Source organism: Choloepus didactylus, chromosome 10, assembly GCF_015220235.1.
Source record: "Choloepus didactylus isolate mChoDid1 chromosome 10, mChoDid1.pri, whole genome shotgun sequence".
Taxonomy (NCBI): Eukaryota; Metazoa; Chordata; class Mammalia; order Pilosa; family Megalonychidae; genus Choloepus; species Choloepus didactylus.
In genome coordinates this window covers 53,251,253-53,269,875 of record NC_051316.1, presented here as the reverse complement: position 1 = coordinate 53,269,875, position 18,623 = coordinate 53,251,253, and the positions used below count along the sequence as shown (strand labels likewise).

Genomic DNA, 18,623 nt, shown 5'->3' with positions numbered 1-18,623 from the left:
AAACTTAGGATAGCTATACAAATTCAGTTTTAAAGCAATATTCAACAAAACAATTAGGTAGAGGAAGAAAGTGTCACCTGTGTTTTTCAGATGGTTTTCCCCTAGATAGCTTCATAATTGAGTGCGTTGAGTGTTAGGCTTATCTTTCTTGTTTTGTTTTCATATTCCTTAAAGTCTATGATTTATTTAATTTCTGATGTTTTTAATTTCAGTAAGTAGATTCTGACTGACAATCTTATTCTACACGCTACTAGAAATTTTACACCCTGAGATTCATATATACTTAAGGGGCTCTAAACTTTTTAATTAAAAATACTATCCACTTAATTATGATTTTTTTTTGTTAAAAGCACCTAAATATTTTCATTTATGTATACAAGTGTTCTTGAAGGGATTAAAAAATTGATCAACCAAGCTTTCCATCACATACCTTCATTTGTGTTTTTAGTACTTGTTCCGATAAGATATTTTCATTTGAAACTGATAATTTGCCTTCTCAGCTACCTATTGTCTCACAACATGCTTGCTATACCATCTTTTTCTACTCTGATCCACTTACAATGTTATTTACCAGTAGTTCATATCTAAAAGTTGCATGTTTGTCTGTTCACTACTCAAAGTCACCTTACTTGACTTCAGTAAATAATAAGTGTAGGAATACTCCTACTTTCATTTACCTTCCTACTACATGTACACAAAATCTTAGGTTACAGATAACCAGAATAAGGGATCTTAGAGCTCTTTTAAAGCTCTCATTTTATAGGTCTATTACAGTTATGTTCAAAATGAGCTATGAAGTAACTTGCTATGCAGAGAAAGGTTTTTTAATAGAATAACAACCATTACCAACTTTAAAAACCATATCAGAAAAAAACTGATGTTTGGGTTGGAAATAAGACATTTCTGGTAAATATTCCTTATAAAATTTGAAAGACTAAAAAAGAACAAACTATATTTAAGGCCTGCATCAACTAAGAAATACCATCTGATATAAGCACAACAGACATTAATTTCTTAACTCAAAGAAGAACATATGAAGTAAAACATAATTTGACAAAAGTATAATCTATTTTAGTATTTATGTATATAATGTCCATTTTGCTAAGAATTTTAATTTGAAAAGGTAAAGGTTACCTGATATGCATATTATATGAATTTGATTAATGTGAAAGTTAGTTTTTAAATTCTTTTCTCTCACTGTCATTTTGAAACTTTTCTAAAGTCACCCCAGTATCATGAAACACTTAGCAACCAGTTATCTTGAAATTAAGTCCAACCGAACCAAACAACCCAAATCTAGGAGTAAACACTAAGTATTTTTTGATATTCATGCTTTGGTATTTTTTCCTTAAAGTAAACTCAAGCTTATCTCATTATAACCTAGTCTTTTGTTTGGATAATCTTGCTGACATATACTCACTATTATTATTTATTCTCATATGACAAACTGAAAGACCCTTATAGTAAATTATCCTGATTGATGAGAGGAAACTCTTATTAGAAAAAATTTAAATACTAGAACTAGGGTAGATATAGCAATATTTATAAAGATAGCATAGTAGTTGATAGTGACCTTAGGTAGCATTTTTTAAAAATAGGAAGGTGAGTTTACTTACAAAGGGCTTTATTCTGCACATCCCTAAACCAATGTGTGTGCCCCCACTTCCTTGGTTAGGTACAATACAAAATAAATTAACTTCTGAAAATTTACTACATTAATATTTCAATTTTGTGGAAACATGCCAAAGGCAAAATGAAGAAATTAACATAGTTGCAATAAATTGACCACTTAATGATACTCTGTGGAGAATGGTTTGCTGGTACAGAACCATAGGTATTTTCTAATCTCTATTGCCTAATAAAACTGTTAAAATAAAAACAGAAGTCTTGGGTTATAAATAAGCACTCTTTCATAGTAAACTATAGTGCAATTGGCAGTATACATATATATAAATAATATGAAAAAGTGACTTTCCCAAAGAAAGTATCCATGGAAGTAGAACATTGGTTGTTTATATAAACAATGTGTAACTTAATAGGCTGGAATATTTACAGAACAACAGAAATCTAAAAAGTCTTTACTCTCATTTCTGAAGAATACTGATCTGAAGAAACATTTTGGCATTAGCTGGTATAATAATTACTTACCCGTTTCTTGCACAGAAACACATGAACAGCTGCAGGGTTAATTTTTATTTATGCATGGTGAAAATCAAAATTTAAAACAGTAGAAACCCTCAATGAAAAATAATTCTTCTCTTGAAAACTTGGAATTTTACAATAAAGTTGTCATCCCACTCCAAGAAAAAGAATATTTATGTGGGATTCTTTCTCTAAAACTAAAAAAAAAAAAATCAAAAAAATTTTTTTGAGAAATCTAAGTGACATCCTTATTTTTAAAACCAAAAAACATGCTGCACACCTTTAATAATCTACTCTTAAATACTTAAGTTTTAATACAAAAATCTGAAATCAAGTATATTATATGATATGCTACTTTTCACTAAAATAGTAGCAGAATGGAAGATCTCTTAATTGCATTACATATACATATCCTAGAAGAATCTTTACAAATTAAATAAAAATTATACTCACCTTTCATCAAAATATCTACTAATCTACTTTTTAATCTAATATACTGTCATTTTAGATGACTCCTGCATTCCGTAACTACTAAAATGCTTTACAGATAATGAATTTAAAAAGCATTTCTTCCTTTTTCCTCCCTCCAACCAAAAAATCTCCAACTTTATGTGCAAGACATTTTTTCTCATATAATTTGCATTTTAAAACTAGCTCCAAAAAATAGTGAGAAGTAATCAGAATAAAAAATAATCAGAAGTCTTAAATACCAGTTTAAAAATACAGAATACACCACTGAAAATAAAGTATGAAACTATTTTCTTTTTAACCAAAATACTATTTTAAACTTTGTATAAATAAAACAAAATATTTTAGGTATGATGTCTAAAATAAAGGAGCACTAAAACAACAACAATAAAAAAACCACAACCCTTTACACTTCATTGAAAATATGCATGCTCTTATTTTCCTTAAAGGTATACATTATAAATTTTGTACTGGCATTTGTGAATAAAATTGGCAAGTAAACTTTTTCACCAGTTTACTCTCATTTCTCTCCTTGTATTTAATAATTTCTAACAAAGGAAATCTTTTCTAAGACTACAATATATAGACTTTTGGAAAAAAGGCTGAATAAAAATTGAAATTCCTAAACCCACGATGCATCTTTATCAGCTTGTACATTAAAAAAGAAATTTATTTTATGACTTACACTTAAATTTAATGGATGACCATGGGTCCCAGTGACTGATGAATCTTATTGGCAGCAAACAGTTCAAGAGATGACAATATTCCTGGAATTCTAAATCTCAAAGTTCTAAAAGAAAACTATTCATTTTAGTCTTAGAAAAATTTGGAGATAGTTGTATTTAAAAATCACACCCATCAAAACAGTTACAAGGGAAACAAATAAGAAAATAGATTGTGTTATATCTTTGTAAGCTTATTCCACTTCAAAATGCATTCTTTAGGGTCAAGGAAATTTCCTATACAAAGAAAACTAGACATTTTTTCTGTTTGCTTTGAAAAATATTTACAGCACATGGAAAAACAAGCTAAAAATGTACACCTGCTATATTGCTGGCCAGTGATATATATGAGCAAAGACACAAAAGTACCTATTTGATTATCTTAGCATCTAATTTGTTTGTATATTAAGCTATTTAGACCAATTATGGAAAAATTAGAAAACATTATTAATGACCAGCCCTTGTGTAAAACAATACACAAGATGTCAAAGTATTATATATTCATTGTGGTAAAAACTGTACATATGTATTTTGTGCATCTTTAACATTGCAAAGTCTACATTTCAATTGTTTCAATTTCTCAAAAATCTCAGCTGGAAAAAAGTCTATTTCCGTTTCTTTTGCCAAAGAAAATGATGTTAACTAACTGATTCGGTTCACGAAGCTTTTTAGAAAATTCAATGTTTTTCACTCATGTCCTCATGAAGAAAAACTCACTAAACTTGGAAAGTTTTGCACAAACATTTTCACATTTTTGCTGCCTAGCATCATGATAATTTTAATAATGGTCCACAGCAATATGAAATTCAAAACTTTGTTCCACTTTAGTCTCATAGTGAAGTTCCTTTCTTTCATCCAGTCATACTGTCCCTTATTTGATCCACTCGAAGAGCAAGGTCTTTGAAGGAGGGGCGCTGATTTACATTATTGTTCCAGCATTCTGACATGATAATATAAATCTGTGAAAGAGAAAACGAACCAAAATTATAATGCATACAAGATTGTGCCATCTTTTAATTGAAAGAAGAGATGAATTCAGGACTCCTACTTAATTGTCCTATATAGGACACGTACCAACAAGAAATTTATAAAGTGATCTAAAATCCTTTGTTACAAAAGAAAAATAAAATATATGAATGCTGTGGATAAAAAATTTGTGTTACCTCATCTGGGCACCCATCTGGTCTTGGCAACCTTCCATTATTCTTCAGGAGTTCTATCAAATGGAACACAATCATCTGTCCTTGTTTGTCATTGCCAATCATATGCATAAATTCCTGAAACACAAGCCATTTATCAGTAAGACTTTTTAAACATTTATAAAATGCGTATTTATAATATATTTATAATTATTTCTCAGCTTCTTCCAGTAAATTGGAAATATTGCTATAAGCATGCTTTCTCAAATGTTTTGAAACATTTTAAAAACAGACCATCTTAAAGATCAAAAACTTCCATTTCAATCATATTTCAGAAAAGACAGTTAATTGTGGACTCCCTACAATGCCATTTCCGTAATTCTAATATACTAAACACAAACTCACTGAAAAGGGTACAAAACTAAAAACATATTTTGTTGTTGTTTCAACATACCATACTACATTTCAGTTATAAAAGAGGAAATAAAAAAGAAAATACAGAATGAATAATTATAAATGCAATATAGACAACACTTTCATATGTCAAAAAATCATCACATTACAGTCTGCACTACAAGCTGGAGAAATATTTACAACACATCATTTATATATTAAAATACAGAGCTCATAAAATATTGGTAAGAAAAAATTACCAATATAAAAAGGGGCAAAACATGAGACAATTGACATACACTCACATATACTCACACATATCCCCTAAACATCCAAAAACACATACTCAATCACACTAACATGAGAAATGCAGATTAAAATCAAATGGAAAAAAATCAAATGAGATACTACTTCTATCAATTTACCAAAACTGAATAAAAATATAATAGCCAATACTGGCAAATGATGAAATATACACACCTGTGCATTGCTATCAAGAGTGTAATCTGGTACAACCTTTTTGTTATTTTGAAATTTTTGATTATTTCAAATAATAAAAAACCTTTAAAAGAGTTCATATTCTTTCACCTATAATTATAGTTTTATTCTAAGATGATAACCAAAGATAAGCATAAATATTTATGTATAAGTGAACGTCTACGTATTCGCTATGTTCACTGGTGTTACTTAAGAACGAAAAATGAAAATGATTGCCCAGCAATATATATCATTATGGAATGCTACCTAGCAGTTGCAGTAAATATTTATTAATATAGGAATTTATTCATGCTGTGATACTAGTGAAAAAGTAGGACAGCTATATAGTTTATGTGGTATGACCTTGTTTCTATAAAAAATACATTTTAAAAGACATACATATATATACATACATATTTGATAAAATTTCACTTTCACATATAAAATAAAAAGAAGCCTGGAAGAAAATGTACCACAACATTAAAGTGGTTATCTCAGAGTAGTTAACTAAATATGTAACTAAATAGTAGTTACATATTTAGTTATTTTTTAAAAGATAACTTTTAATTTCTTTTTATATTCTTACATTAAAAATAATTCTACAATGAACAGAAAAAAATACTTTAAAATTTATTTTACCTTGTGCAATAATCCCTAAAATGAATGAATTTACCGGATTGACTAAAAACATTAAAAGACTATAAGAAATAATGCTCCAACTCTCCTCAAAAAATTCAAGTTAATTTAATAAGTAAGTTTGGGGGTGGTTTCTGGGATGCTGCGTTACAAATGAACAATAAGAGGCTCAAATTTGAGCCCTAGGTTTATTATTATTCTTTGGTTTAAAAGCCTTTTTCATGTTAAGAAAAAATTAAAAATAAATAAAAAGCCCACTGACCGCTGGTGGACTTTTACTCTTCTCAATATACGTGAAAAGTTCATACAGAACCACTCCAAAGCTCCAAACATCTGAAGCCACAGAAAACTTGCTCTCTGTCAGTGATTCTGGTGCATACCTGTAATATACAGAAAATATTTGAAAGATAGTTACTAAACGTGCCAATTATTGATTTTACCTGCAAATCATTGGACAAAGAAAACAAGGTGTACAGAAAAGAGTTAACAAAGCAGGCCTGAGGATGCTATCCGTAGAAAGGTCTGGTTGCAATGTTGGCCCTTGGAGCTACCATCTGAGAACCTAGATTTCAGAAGGGTTTCCACCATTTTCTAAAATGGTAAGAGTGGCTCACTGTACCCAAACTGCTTGTGCAAACAATATGGTGTATGCTGAACACCTGCTGTCCTGGGAATCTGGAATTTTGGTATGTGCTAGGTAGAGGGTGCTTATGTGACCAGTCCCCAGTAAAAAACCTTGAGCACCGAGTTTCTAATGAGCTTCCCTGGTAAACAATATTTCACGTATGTTGGCACAATTCACTGCTGAGGAAACTAAGAGTGTTCTGTGTGACTTCACTGGGAGACAACTCTCAGAAGCTTGTGCCTGGTATTCTCCAGACTTTGCCCTTTTCTCTTTCCTGATATTGCTTTGCATTTTTTCCCTGCAATAAATCACAGCTGTGAGTACTTCTATATACTGAGTCCTGTGAGTCCTCCTAGCAAACCACTGAATCTGGGGATGGCCTTGGGAAACTCCGACACATATAAGATAACTGGAAGCTAAATAAATTTATTTTTATCCGTATAGGCAGTACCACGATTAACTGTAAAGTACTTTCTATGAACTTAAAATAAGCTGCTCTTTTCAAGTTAAACTCTAAGTGAATCCAGAGATAGTAACATTAAGTATCTTAAGAGAAAAATGACTTCTAGGATGCAGCAGTATTTGAAGTTATTAACATATAAAGAAAATAAACTGTTTAATCGGAAGGGGGTGTATACGAGAAGGAACATAGAAAACAGAAAGTCATAGAGGGAAATGGTATCATTGTCCACTCAAATGTTAACACTATTGAAGGAAGAGTTTTAGCCAATGGACTGTGAATATCATAGTTCCAAGGCTGAGATTATCCTTATTATAGAGATGGCTACAGAGGTCTGTCTTAGAGTGATGAAGTTAAACATATGTATTACATAAATTTAATCTGTCCTTCAAAACTGAATTTACGTTTCCTCACTTCCACTATTCCTTCCCTGATTTCTCAAGATCTTAATGACCAATGCTTCTAAATTTCTATAGTATTTATAATCCACATTACACAATTTATCATAATAATGCTATATTCTTTGTTTTAAATTTTACATATTTAGTTGTTATTTTCTAAATTTTTATTGTAGTAACAGATAAACAACACATATACAAAATATAAAAATTTCTCATTTTAACCACTTTCAAATGTACAATTCAGTGGTATTAATTATATGCACAATGCTATCATCCCCAATATATAATACCCAAACTTTTTCATCATCTCCAACAGGAATTTTGCACCTATAAAGGAACAACTCCTTTTGCCCCTGGCCCCTGATAATCTGTAATTTACCCCTTCACCTGTGAATCCATCTGGTCCTGGGCTTTTCTTTGTTAGTAGGTTTATGATTCCTGATTCAAAGTGTTTACTAGTTTACTAGTTATCTGTTTGAGTTAGCACAGATAGTTTGTGTGTTTCTAGGAATTTGTCCATTTCATCTAGGTTAGCTAATTTGCTGGCTTATGGTTGTTCATAGTATCCTCTTATAGTCCTTTTTATTTCTGTGGGAACAGTAGCAATGTCCCCTTTTTCATTTCTGATTTTAGTTATTTGTGTCCTCTCTCTGTCAGTCTAGCTAAAAGTTTGTTGATTTTACTGATCTTTTTGAAGAACTGATTTTTGGTTTTGTTGATTCTTATTATTTTTTGTTTTCTATTTCATTTATCTCTGATAAAATATTTTCTATTTCCTTCCTTCTGCTTGCTTTAAGTTTAGTTTGCTCCTCATTTTCTAAATCCTCTAGTTCTGAGGTTAGGTCTCTGATTTGAGATCTTTCTTCTTTTTTAATGTAAGCATCTAGAGCTATAAATTTCCCTCTCAGCACTGCCGTTGCTGCATCCCACAAGTTTTGGTATGTTGTATTTTCATTTTTGTTTGCCTCAAGATACTTCTCAATTTCCCTTGTGATTTCTTCCTTGATCAATTAGTTGCTTCAGAGTACATTAATTTCCACATATTTGTGAATTTTCCAGTTCTTCCTCTGTTATTGATTTCTATTTTCATTCCATTGTGGTTGGAGAAGACACATTGCATGATTTGAAAAATTTTGAATTTGTTGAGTTTTTTTTGTGACCTTTCATATGGTCTGTCTTGGAGAATGATCTATGTGCAATCGAGAAGAATGTGTATTCTGCTGCTATTGGGTGAAGTGTTCTATATATGTCTGTTGGGTTTATTGGTTTAGAGTGTCGTTTAAGTCTTCTATTTCCTTATTCTTCTGTCAAGATGTTCTATCCATTATTAAAAGTGCCATACTGATGTCTCCTACTATTAATGTAGAGCCGTCTATATTTCTCTCTTCAAATCTCTCAATATTTGCCTCATATATTTTGGGGCTCTGACATTAGCTGCATATATATGTATCTATAATTATGTCTTCTTGTTGAATTGACCCCTTTATCAGTATATAATCATCTTCTTTGTCCCTTGTAACAGTTTTGACTTCAAGTCCATTTTATATGATATTAGTATAGCTACCCCAGCTGTTTTGGTTACTACTTGCATGGCATATTTTTTCCCATCCTTTCACTTTCAAGTTACTTATGTCTTTGAATTTAAAGTGAGTCTCTTATAAAAAGCATAGAGACTCATGCTTTTTTATCCATTCTGTGAATCTCTACCTTTTGACTGGAGAGTTTAATCCATTTACATTTTAAGTAACTACTGATAATGCAGGACTTTCTTCTGCCATTTTGCTATTTAGCCTTTGTAAGTCTTATACCTTTTTACCCTGAAATCTTCCATTAATATCTACTTTCATATTTATCTGACTTTTTTGTATTGTACTATTTTGTATTCTTTCTCATTTCTTTCTGAATATATTTTTCATATATGTTCTTTTGGTTACCATGGAATTAAAATTTAACATCCTAAATCTATAACAATCATATTTGATTGGATACCAACTTAACTTCAATAGCATGCACATACACTCTTCCTATATCCCTTGGACCCTCATCTTTTTTTGTACGTGTTACCAATTATATCTTTGTACACTGTGTGTCCAAAACCATAGACTGATCAGTATTATTTACGCATTTGCATTTTAGAACCTGCCATCTTTATGGCATCATCCTAGTTACGTTATTGTTATATGTTATTTTTGTTATATGATATATTATGCTATAATGTGTTAGTTCTATCCCACAAGTAGAATGTAACCTCTTTGAACCTAGTGCTACTCCTCAACTTTCAAAAAAGCCTGCTCCTTTGGTGTTCCCAAAAGTACTGTCTTAATTCTTTCCTCATATCTATGGCCATTTTTATGTCTCTCCAATCACTTCCTCCTCTTCTCTCCATCCTCTAAATTTGGGGTTTCTCAGTGTTTACATCTATAAAAACAGAAAATAAACATAGAATTTATGCTGAACCTTGTCCCATTGTAGAAATAAATAATAGTCATCCAAGGGTATTTAAAACAATTGGAAAAAAAAACAACTCCATTCATCTCCTTAAGAAATGTCTCCAATACATCTTTTTAAATACTTATCCAAAGGTATATGTTGTTTGGAAAACTGTATCTTGATAATAATTTCAATGATAATTCAATCCAAAAAAATATGAATTCTTATAAGAGTGTTATGGTCACATAAATGTAAATATTAACTTCAATGTAGAGTCCATATTTTGGTTACAAAAAAAAATATGATCAAAAGAAGTTCCATGTATAAAATATGTTATATTAAACAAAATTTCGAGTGATGATTTTAAGGAGAAAAAGGAATGATGTAAAGTTTCTTTCAAAAATAAAAAGTCTGTTCTTATACTTTTTAAAGTGGTGATAGTGGCAATAAAATTGCTGTGGTATTTAAATTCCTTGCAGACATTTAAAATACTGATATAATTTAAATTTAAATGTCAAAATTTAAATAATTTCTAACGTATTCATGATACTTTAGAAAATACATCATTTACAAGTATTTAAATTTACAAGGAAAAATTTTAGATATCCATTTTTAAATGTACAAGAGAGGATAAAACTTCTCAGAATTCATTTAGGGGTACATATACAAAAAGCATTTAAGATAAATGGCCTAGATTCCTTCAAAAGTTGCCTAACCAGTCTTGTCTCTGCTACCAGCCTCTCCTTAATACAACATATCATCTACACCGGTGATTCTCAAACTTTTTGGTTTCAGGCCCCCTTAACACTCTGAAAAATTACTGAGTTTCCCAAAAAGCTTTGCTTTTGTGGGTTATATCTATTGATATTTAAAGTACTATATATTAAAACTGAGAAAATATAAAAATGTTTATTAAAATAACAGTAAACTCATTACCTGTTAATATAAATAACACATATTTATGAAAAGCAACTATTTTTCAAAAACCAAAAAAAAAAAATTGAAAGAAGAGTAGCAGTTTTACATTTTTGCAAATCTCTTTAATGTTTAATTTAATAGAAAACATATCATGTAGTGTGTGGAAAATTCCATTATATACTCATGAAAAAATTAAAGTGAAAAGGGCGGATAAATCTTGGTATTCTCATGAAAATACTTTTGACTCCATGGACTCCCTAAAAGGAGATTCCAGAGGTCCCCACACTTTGAGAACTGTTTCTCTACACCAGAAGTAGGGCTATTTTCCTAAAATATTAATTGCACCATGTTATTCCCCTGTCTCTAATTTCCCACTTACACACTGCATACTAAATAAAGTCTGAACTCATTAATATGGCATTTATAGGGTTCAATCCTTTCCAGCCCCAATTACTCTGTTCTCTGATTTTGCCATAAACTTGGAAGTCACTGACCCTCTTGCTCTTGTCATCTTCCTACATGGAATGGCCTTCCTCTTGTCTTGAAATGTCATCTCTTAGCTGTAGTTTTCTCTCAGCAGAATTATTTACACTCTTAGGCTTTCCCATTATTTTCTTCATTACAGAACTTATACATTCTGCATTGCAATGATTTGGTTATACATTTTGTTTTTCCTAAACTATGAGCTCTCGAAGGAAAGGACTATGGATAGTGGACCTGTCAACTGAATTTGCCTGCCATACCAAATTTTACCTTCCTGCCTACTAGAGACAGTTCTTATCTGATACTGATCCTATCATCTTATACCAAGCTCTTTCTATGGTGTTTCAACATCCTAGGTGCTTAATAAATGTTTATTAAATGCTATCTATTATGCATGACCAAATCACTGGATCTTCATTAATCTTTATGGATTGTGAGCTAATTCCATTTATCTTCTTTAATATTTCATTCTGATAAAAAAAGTCATGAAATTCATGTACCACTGGGGACATACCCCAAATAGATGGCCGTATTTAGATGAGTCTTAATTTTTAGTTTAACTCATACTCTAAAAATAATTAGATGAAGGTAACACTAACAATCATCATAAGGACATTCTTTTAAAAGCATTTTTATTATAATGAAAAATTTCAAACATACACAAATTAGAGACCAATGAATACCATGTACTCACCATCCAGCTAAACTCATTGCCTCTTGTTCCATCTATCATTCCCCACCTCACTTCCCCCCTTCCAGGATTTAGTATAAGTGATCCCAGACAAGACAATATTTCAACCATAATTATTTTAGTATGCATCTCTAAAAGATAAGGACTTTTCTTTAAAAAACATTCACAATATCATAATAAGTTACTCTTCTGTGGAAATAATCCATTTATTCTAAATCACTGGTGCTTTCCTACCTCATTTCCTTCCAGACTAACAATCTGCAAGACCTGGGATTAGTTGTAAAATTTATAGGTATAGAAACAAAAAAGTGAAGACAATTAGTACATATGGTTGAACTATAAATTCAGGAGTACCAAATTGAATAATCTACATATTTCTAACAATTCTGATAAATCCAGAAAATATTTATAAATTGAAAGCTATACTGTTTATATTTAGTCATACTAATTTCAAGTCAGAAACCCAAAATGTAGATAATACATACTTAACTAAAATAAATAAACAAAAACCATTCATTAACATTTTCATTTGATTCAAACAACATAATCTTAACAGTATTACTTCAGTATATGAAAAAAAACAGAATTAAAGTCTATTTGGAATATAACCAAAATCAAAACAATTTAATATAATTTCACCAAGCCATCCTTAGAAAATAAAATACACCATAAATAAACTAAGACATAAAAAATAAATTACTATAATAAAAAGTTAAAAAAAAAAACAAAACCTTTCATCAAGCACAGATCAACAGAAACAATGCATAATATACCACATAAAAAAGTAGGTTTTATGCTCCACACAATTAACTCACAATTTTAACTAAAGACCAAAAATACCTTTAGTTTTAAATTGCTGTAACTAAAAAACATTCTACTAATAATGCCAGGCTGAAGCATCCTCATGGTTAAAACAGCTAAAAGCACAAACTCTGGGATTTGAATCCCAGTTCTACCACTTATTAGGGTATGATCTTGGGCAAGCTATTTACTTCTCTATCCCTCAATTCCCTCATGCTTAAAATGGAGATAATAATAGCACATATTATTCTAGGGTTGTTAGGAGATAATCCATGAAATGTACTTAGCCCAATTTAAATGTTAGCTTTATACCTATGTAAATGACAAACTATTAAACAATAATAGTAAAAATAAAGTTTGAAGTTTGTAATCTAAAGTTTCACTTTATTGTACTGAAATATACTCACCAGAATATGGGACTTTCACCAGGTTCTTTCACTTTATAATATTCTTTGTCCTGTGGCAAGACTTTTGTTAACCCAAAATCTCCAATTTTAACTCTGTTCTCATTCTCCACTAGTATGTTTCTTGTTGCCAGATCCCTATGAATATACCTTTTTGTACCAAGATACTCCATACCCTATAGAAAAAATAAAATTTTCCTTTGAACTAGTTTTATAAACAAAAACAATTTAAGTTATCTTACTCCTATACACCCCCCCTTTATTATCTAAGAAAAACTCTGGAGGATTTCTTAACAATTACTTCAATACGCTCACTTCATCTACAACAAATAGCCAGGGTATTAGGTACCTTGCATATCTGAGATGTGTACTGCAGAAGTTTTTTATGATCTATCCGTTCTTTATGTTTTTGAAGATAGTCTCGTAAACTTCCATATGGTAAATATTCCATAATTAATCTCAGATTACGCCGGCCTTTTAACATACAAATTGGAACACAATGTTTACTTAGCCATATTTTACTGATTAAATATTAGAAAACAACCACATGCAAATAATTTAAAGACACATAAGATCTGAGTGTAAGAAGTAAAAACTCTATTCTAAATTAAAGGTGATGAAGTAGTTAAGGACACAGTCTCTTTGAATCAAAAGCTTTGAATGGAAGATTTAAAAATACTTATAGTTAAGTCTTCTGTAGACTCTGGGCAAACTAAACTAAGCTAATAATAAAACTTTCTTTCTCTTAATAGTGAACAAAAAGCATCTAATTTACAATATTATTTTTATAGAAAATGTAAAGGAAGACTCTTTGTTTCTTTAAAAATGACATTCTCCTGGTAAGCTTATGCAAGTGGTAAACCACTACCATTCTCAGTGAAGATAATGATTAGCCAGCAAGCCAAGGACCTCCTGTAGTACAGTCTATGATTACCAGGCACAATGTTCCGTCACATAGAATGCTTCCTTCTCTGGGCCCTGACATTATATATTCAGATCTTGAGACATTTTATGTTTCTGTTCTCTAGTATGCCAAAGACACATCTTGAGTTCAAAATAGTTTCAACAGGCAACATACCAGCACTGTAGCACACTCCCTTGTACTTTACAATGTTGTCATGCTGCAGGGATTTAAGGATTTCAATTTCTCTTTCAAAGTCTCTGAGGTGTTCTTCAGTACTGTGTTGGAGCTTTTTCACAGCCACCACCTCCCCAGTGTTATCCTGCAGAGGATCATACCGGCACATCTCCACACTCCCAAAATTTCCCTAGACAACAAGTCACATTAAGATAGAAATCTCACGTTTTCTAGACAAATTAATAATAAATTCTAACTATACAGGCAATCTCAGTAACTAGAATTAGCAGACACATCTCTCAGCTTACACTCAGCAACTTCAGAACAAGAAAAAATACTACTTCAAAGATGGGTAGTACACCTTTATATTTTAATTTCTTCAAAAGGAAATAAAGGGTGATATATAAACAACTTCAAAAAAAAAGAATTTACACAAATGATGAACATTAATTATTAAGATAAACCAAGGGACATGCCGAGGAATTCCTAAACTTCTGTGACTAACTGCCAGAAAGAACTTTGCTTCTTTACAATATATCCTTTGTTATCACTGTTAGTGACCTGCATGGAATAAGGATCTGATTTATTTGCTCAAGAAAATAAGAAAGTTTTAGTCTATGGACATTTTCCTACTTTTATTTTTAAAGAAAAGTCTTTAAAGAAATATACTGTCTTTTAATTTAAGACTTATTATCTACACAGAACTGATAAGTTGATATGTGGCATTGAAAATAAAGTATGTTTTTGGAATTCATCAAATCAATGTACCTTGGATATTATTGTATTCTTAAGGAAAAACCAATACAGTTCTTGATCTACAGGATTATGTGGGCATATTTTCAGTTATATATTTAAAGACTCAAATTGAATGTCTATTACATAATTTTGGAGACCACTCAAAAAGGTGCATAAGACTTGGAATTCTGGAGTCAGACAGATTGGAGCTAGAATCTTGGTCCACTAGTTACTCTCCTTGGACCTTGGGCAAGTCACTTGCCTCACTGAACCTCAGTTTTCTCTTCATTAAAGTGGAGAACAATAAAATATCTCTTTCATATTTTTGTTGGGAGATACAATTCCAAAAAACACATTTTTTAAAAAGTGGGAAATAATAGTTTTATATTCTTGCCCCCTACTTCACAATGTATCAATAATGTATTTTTCAGTGCTGTTAAATATTCTATGAAAACACTGCTGTATACTACATTGTATGAATGTACTGGTTTTTAAAACAAGAAACATAAATAACCAATTGTAACAAGAGTTTTAAAAATTAATATATTCATGTCATTGCAATGACATTTATATTCACAAATATCTATGTACATCTCTAATAATATTTTAGTAAAAGAGAATTAGCTGTACAAAGGATAAGGCCACTACAAAAGCCCTTGATACAAGTTGCATCAGAAATGTTCTAGAGGGGGTCATCAATTAACATCCTAATAAGCACTGAAAAATGTCCATTTTATCACATCCCTGGCCAACACTAGCTATTATAATTTTTCTAAATATTTGTCGAAATGGTAGACAAAAATTAATCTCACTGTTTTATTTTGGAACGCCTCTATTTCTCTTTTGAAAGAAGAAGGTGAAGGCAAATGCTGAGAGTGAAGAGAGAGATTTAGCACAGGAAACCAGAAGGGAATATAAATGTTTGGAATGGGCACCAGAGAAGGAATCAAGTAAGGGTGCGTAAAAGAACTACCAATAAAAGTGTCCTAAGTGCCCAGCAGTATTGGAAATCAGCTTGCAGTAGAGAAAATAAACATATTTATATCTGATTAGTATAATCAATTAATACTTGGGTGATAAAGAAGAAATAGAAAAAAACTGGGAAAGTAAAGCAGATAATCAAGGGATGGAGGGTGATGTAATTGTGGATACCAGTGAAAGCAGAATTTAAATGATCAGGAGAGCCAACCAGTGTAGGAAAGGAGAGCTGAATCTAAAAATGAACTCACAGGCTTTAAGAAGCGGAAGGGGTCAAAGTCACTGGTAATAACAAAGATATAAAGAAAAAGGATTTACAGGTTAGGAAGAGTTAAAAATAAAAAGTTATAGTCAGAGAGAGAGATTTCAGAGTCTAAAATTTCATAAGTAAGATCATTATAGGGGAATATACAGTTCAAATTAAAGTCATTTAACATAGACATAGATTTGAGGTAGAGGAGTCAAGGAATTTAGAAAGAACATAGGAAAGATGCTCAAAATAAGGGCAGAAGGTGAGGTGAAGAAGAAAACAGTGAGTATCAAAAGTACTCAAGGAATGTAGAGTACTGACCAGGATGCTGACTAATGATGGGAAGAGGGGAGAATAATAATTATAATCAGAGAAGAATATGAATGATACTTATAGATTGAAAGTGGTAGCAGAAAGTGTAGATCTCTGTATATCATATCTGTACCATGGAAGGAGAAGGAATAAAGAGGATTTCTTTAAAAGCTAGGTTTTAATTGAGGTGAGGAGGTAAAGGATGTAAAGAATACAAACATATGTGGACACATCGATAAAGGAAGAAAGCAAAAATACTCATTTTGGTATTTAAGAAGCAGAATAATGGATTCCCAATATTTTCTAAGCTCTTTTGATAAGAGTATTAAGTAAAAATATGTGATTATTTCTCTTGGCTTAAACAAGATAAGAAAATATTTTTAAGGAAACTTCTGGTTTGTGCTCCAACATGTAAAGAGTGTCCAAGTTTTTACTCCCATCCTCATAACAAGAAAAAAAAAAAAAAAACCTGAACAAACTGAAAAAGAACAATTCTCCTTAGATCCATTAAAGAACTGAGGTCACAGGGCAAGCTGTTGCCCTGAAAAGTGGAAGAGAGGTGATATAGAGAATCAAGCTTACCTGAAAAAGAAGCCCAAGAGCAAACGCCCCACTGAATCCAACGACAGTGGGAACACTTAACCTATAACTGATGAATGCTGGAGGTTCTGTGTAGACTAGCTTGAGAGTTAAAAACTCTTGGAGGGCCCAGTCTTACTCAGGGGGACCCTCACACTTTCATGACTTTTACTTCCAGAAGCCCCACCAGGTTCTTACTATGAAGGTGGGAGAAAAATGCCCTAGTGCTTCCTGCAAGGAGAGGGGAAAAGTAACCATTTTTGAAATATATCCAGAACATTCTGTTTTCCTTAACAAAGACCTGCCTTCAAAAGAAACTATTTTAACAGAGCTAAAACAATGTGGGAGAAAGAAAATACACAACTCCAGGCCCTCTAGCCTTCCCATCTCACCTAAGTCAGAGGAGGGGAAGGTGAGAAGCATTTGTGATAGTTACAGCCCAGGAGCATAAACTCATTGAGATCTAACTGTAGGATTATAGAACACTTCCTCTCCCCCATACCTTACCACCATTATCAGTAGGGCTCCTGTATAATAGAGGATGATAGCTTGAAAGAGCTGCAAGTCCAGACCCTATTTAAGAAGATATCTCTTAAAAAGCTCAAAGACAACAGGTGAGGCAAAACAAGGACACCCAGAGGGAAGTTTAGCTATGACACCTATAGTTATAGCAAACAGTAATAAGTACAGCCTAACTCCTAGCCAGATAAACATAACACCTCATATTAAAGGTCTTTTTTATCTTACCTGATACATTATGTCTTTCTTTCAACATAAAAATAAAAGGCATGCTAAAAGGCAAAAAGCACACAACAGCAGATCTGAACAGGCAGAAGAAAGGATCAGTGAGTTAGAAGGTTGAGCATCCAAATTCGAATGGACAAAAGAACAGAGAAAAGAATGGCAAATTTGAGCAGGGTCTCAAGGAAGTGATTAACTTCATGAAGTGCATATTCATGTCATGGGTATTCTAGAAGGAGAAGAGAAGGCAAAAGGGGGAGAAGGAATATTGGAAGAAACAATGGCCAAAACTCCTAAGAAAGACATAGGTATCCAAGTTCAAGAAGTGCAACATACTCCAAAGTGAAGAAATCCAAATAGACCTACTGTAAGAAACATACTAATCAGAATGTTAAATGTCAAAGATAAAGAGAGAATTCTGAAAGCAGCAAGAGAAAAGTGATTCATTATATACAAGAGATGCCCAATAGACTAAATGCCAATTTCTCATCAGAAATCATGGAGGTGAGAGGGTAGTGGTATGATATATTTAAGATACTAAAAGAGAAAAACTGCCAGCCAAAAATTCTCTAACTGGGAAAACTGTCTTTCAAAAATGAGGGAGAGTTTAAGATATTCACAGGTAAGCAGAAGCTGAGTGAGTTCATAAACAAGAGACCAGCCCTATAAGAAATACTAAAGGGAATCCCGCAGGCTAAAAGGAAATGACAAGAGAGTGTAGAAATGAAGAGTATCAGTAAAGGTAACTAAAAGGATAAAA

General features: G+C 31.7%; 1 protein-coding gene across 7 annotated transcripts in view; it reads right to left on the bottom strand.

Moving 5' to 3' along the window:
- Positions 1–3,431: 3,431 nt before the first annotated feature.
- The window catches only part of JAK2 (Janus kinase 2), a 209,385-nt gene continuing 194,193 nt past the window's right edge, over positions 3,432–18,623 (bottom strand). For all 7 annotated transcript variants that reach the window (XM_037797956.1, XM_037797957.1, XM_037797959.1 and 4 more), the window contains 6 exons: positions 14,269–14,458; positions 13,540–13,664; positions 13,194–13,366; positions 6,240–6,357; positions 4,496–4,609; positions 3,432–4,291 (listed from right to left, as the gene is read on the bottom strand). In XM_037797956.1, coding sequence (XP_037653884.1) covers positions 4,184–4,291; positions 4,496–4,609; positions 6,240–6,357; positions 13,194–13,366; positions 13,540–13,664; positions 14,269–14,458 — 828 coding nt within the window. In that variant the 3' untranslated portion in view covers positions 3,432–4,183. The remainder of the gene's footprint in view (positions 4,292–4,495; positions 4,610–6,239; positions 6,358–13,193; positions 13,367–13,539; positions 13,665–14,268; positions 14,459–18,623) is intronic.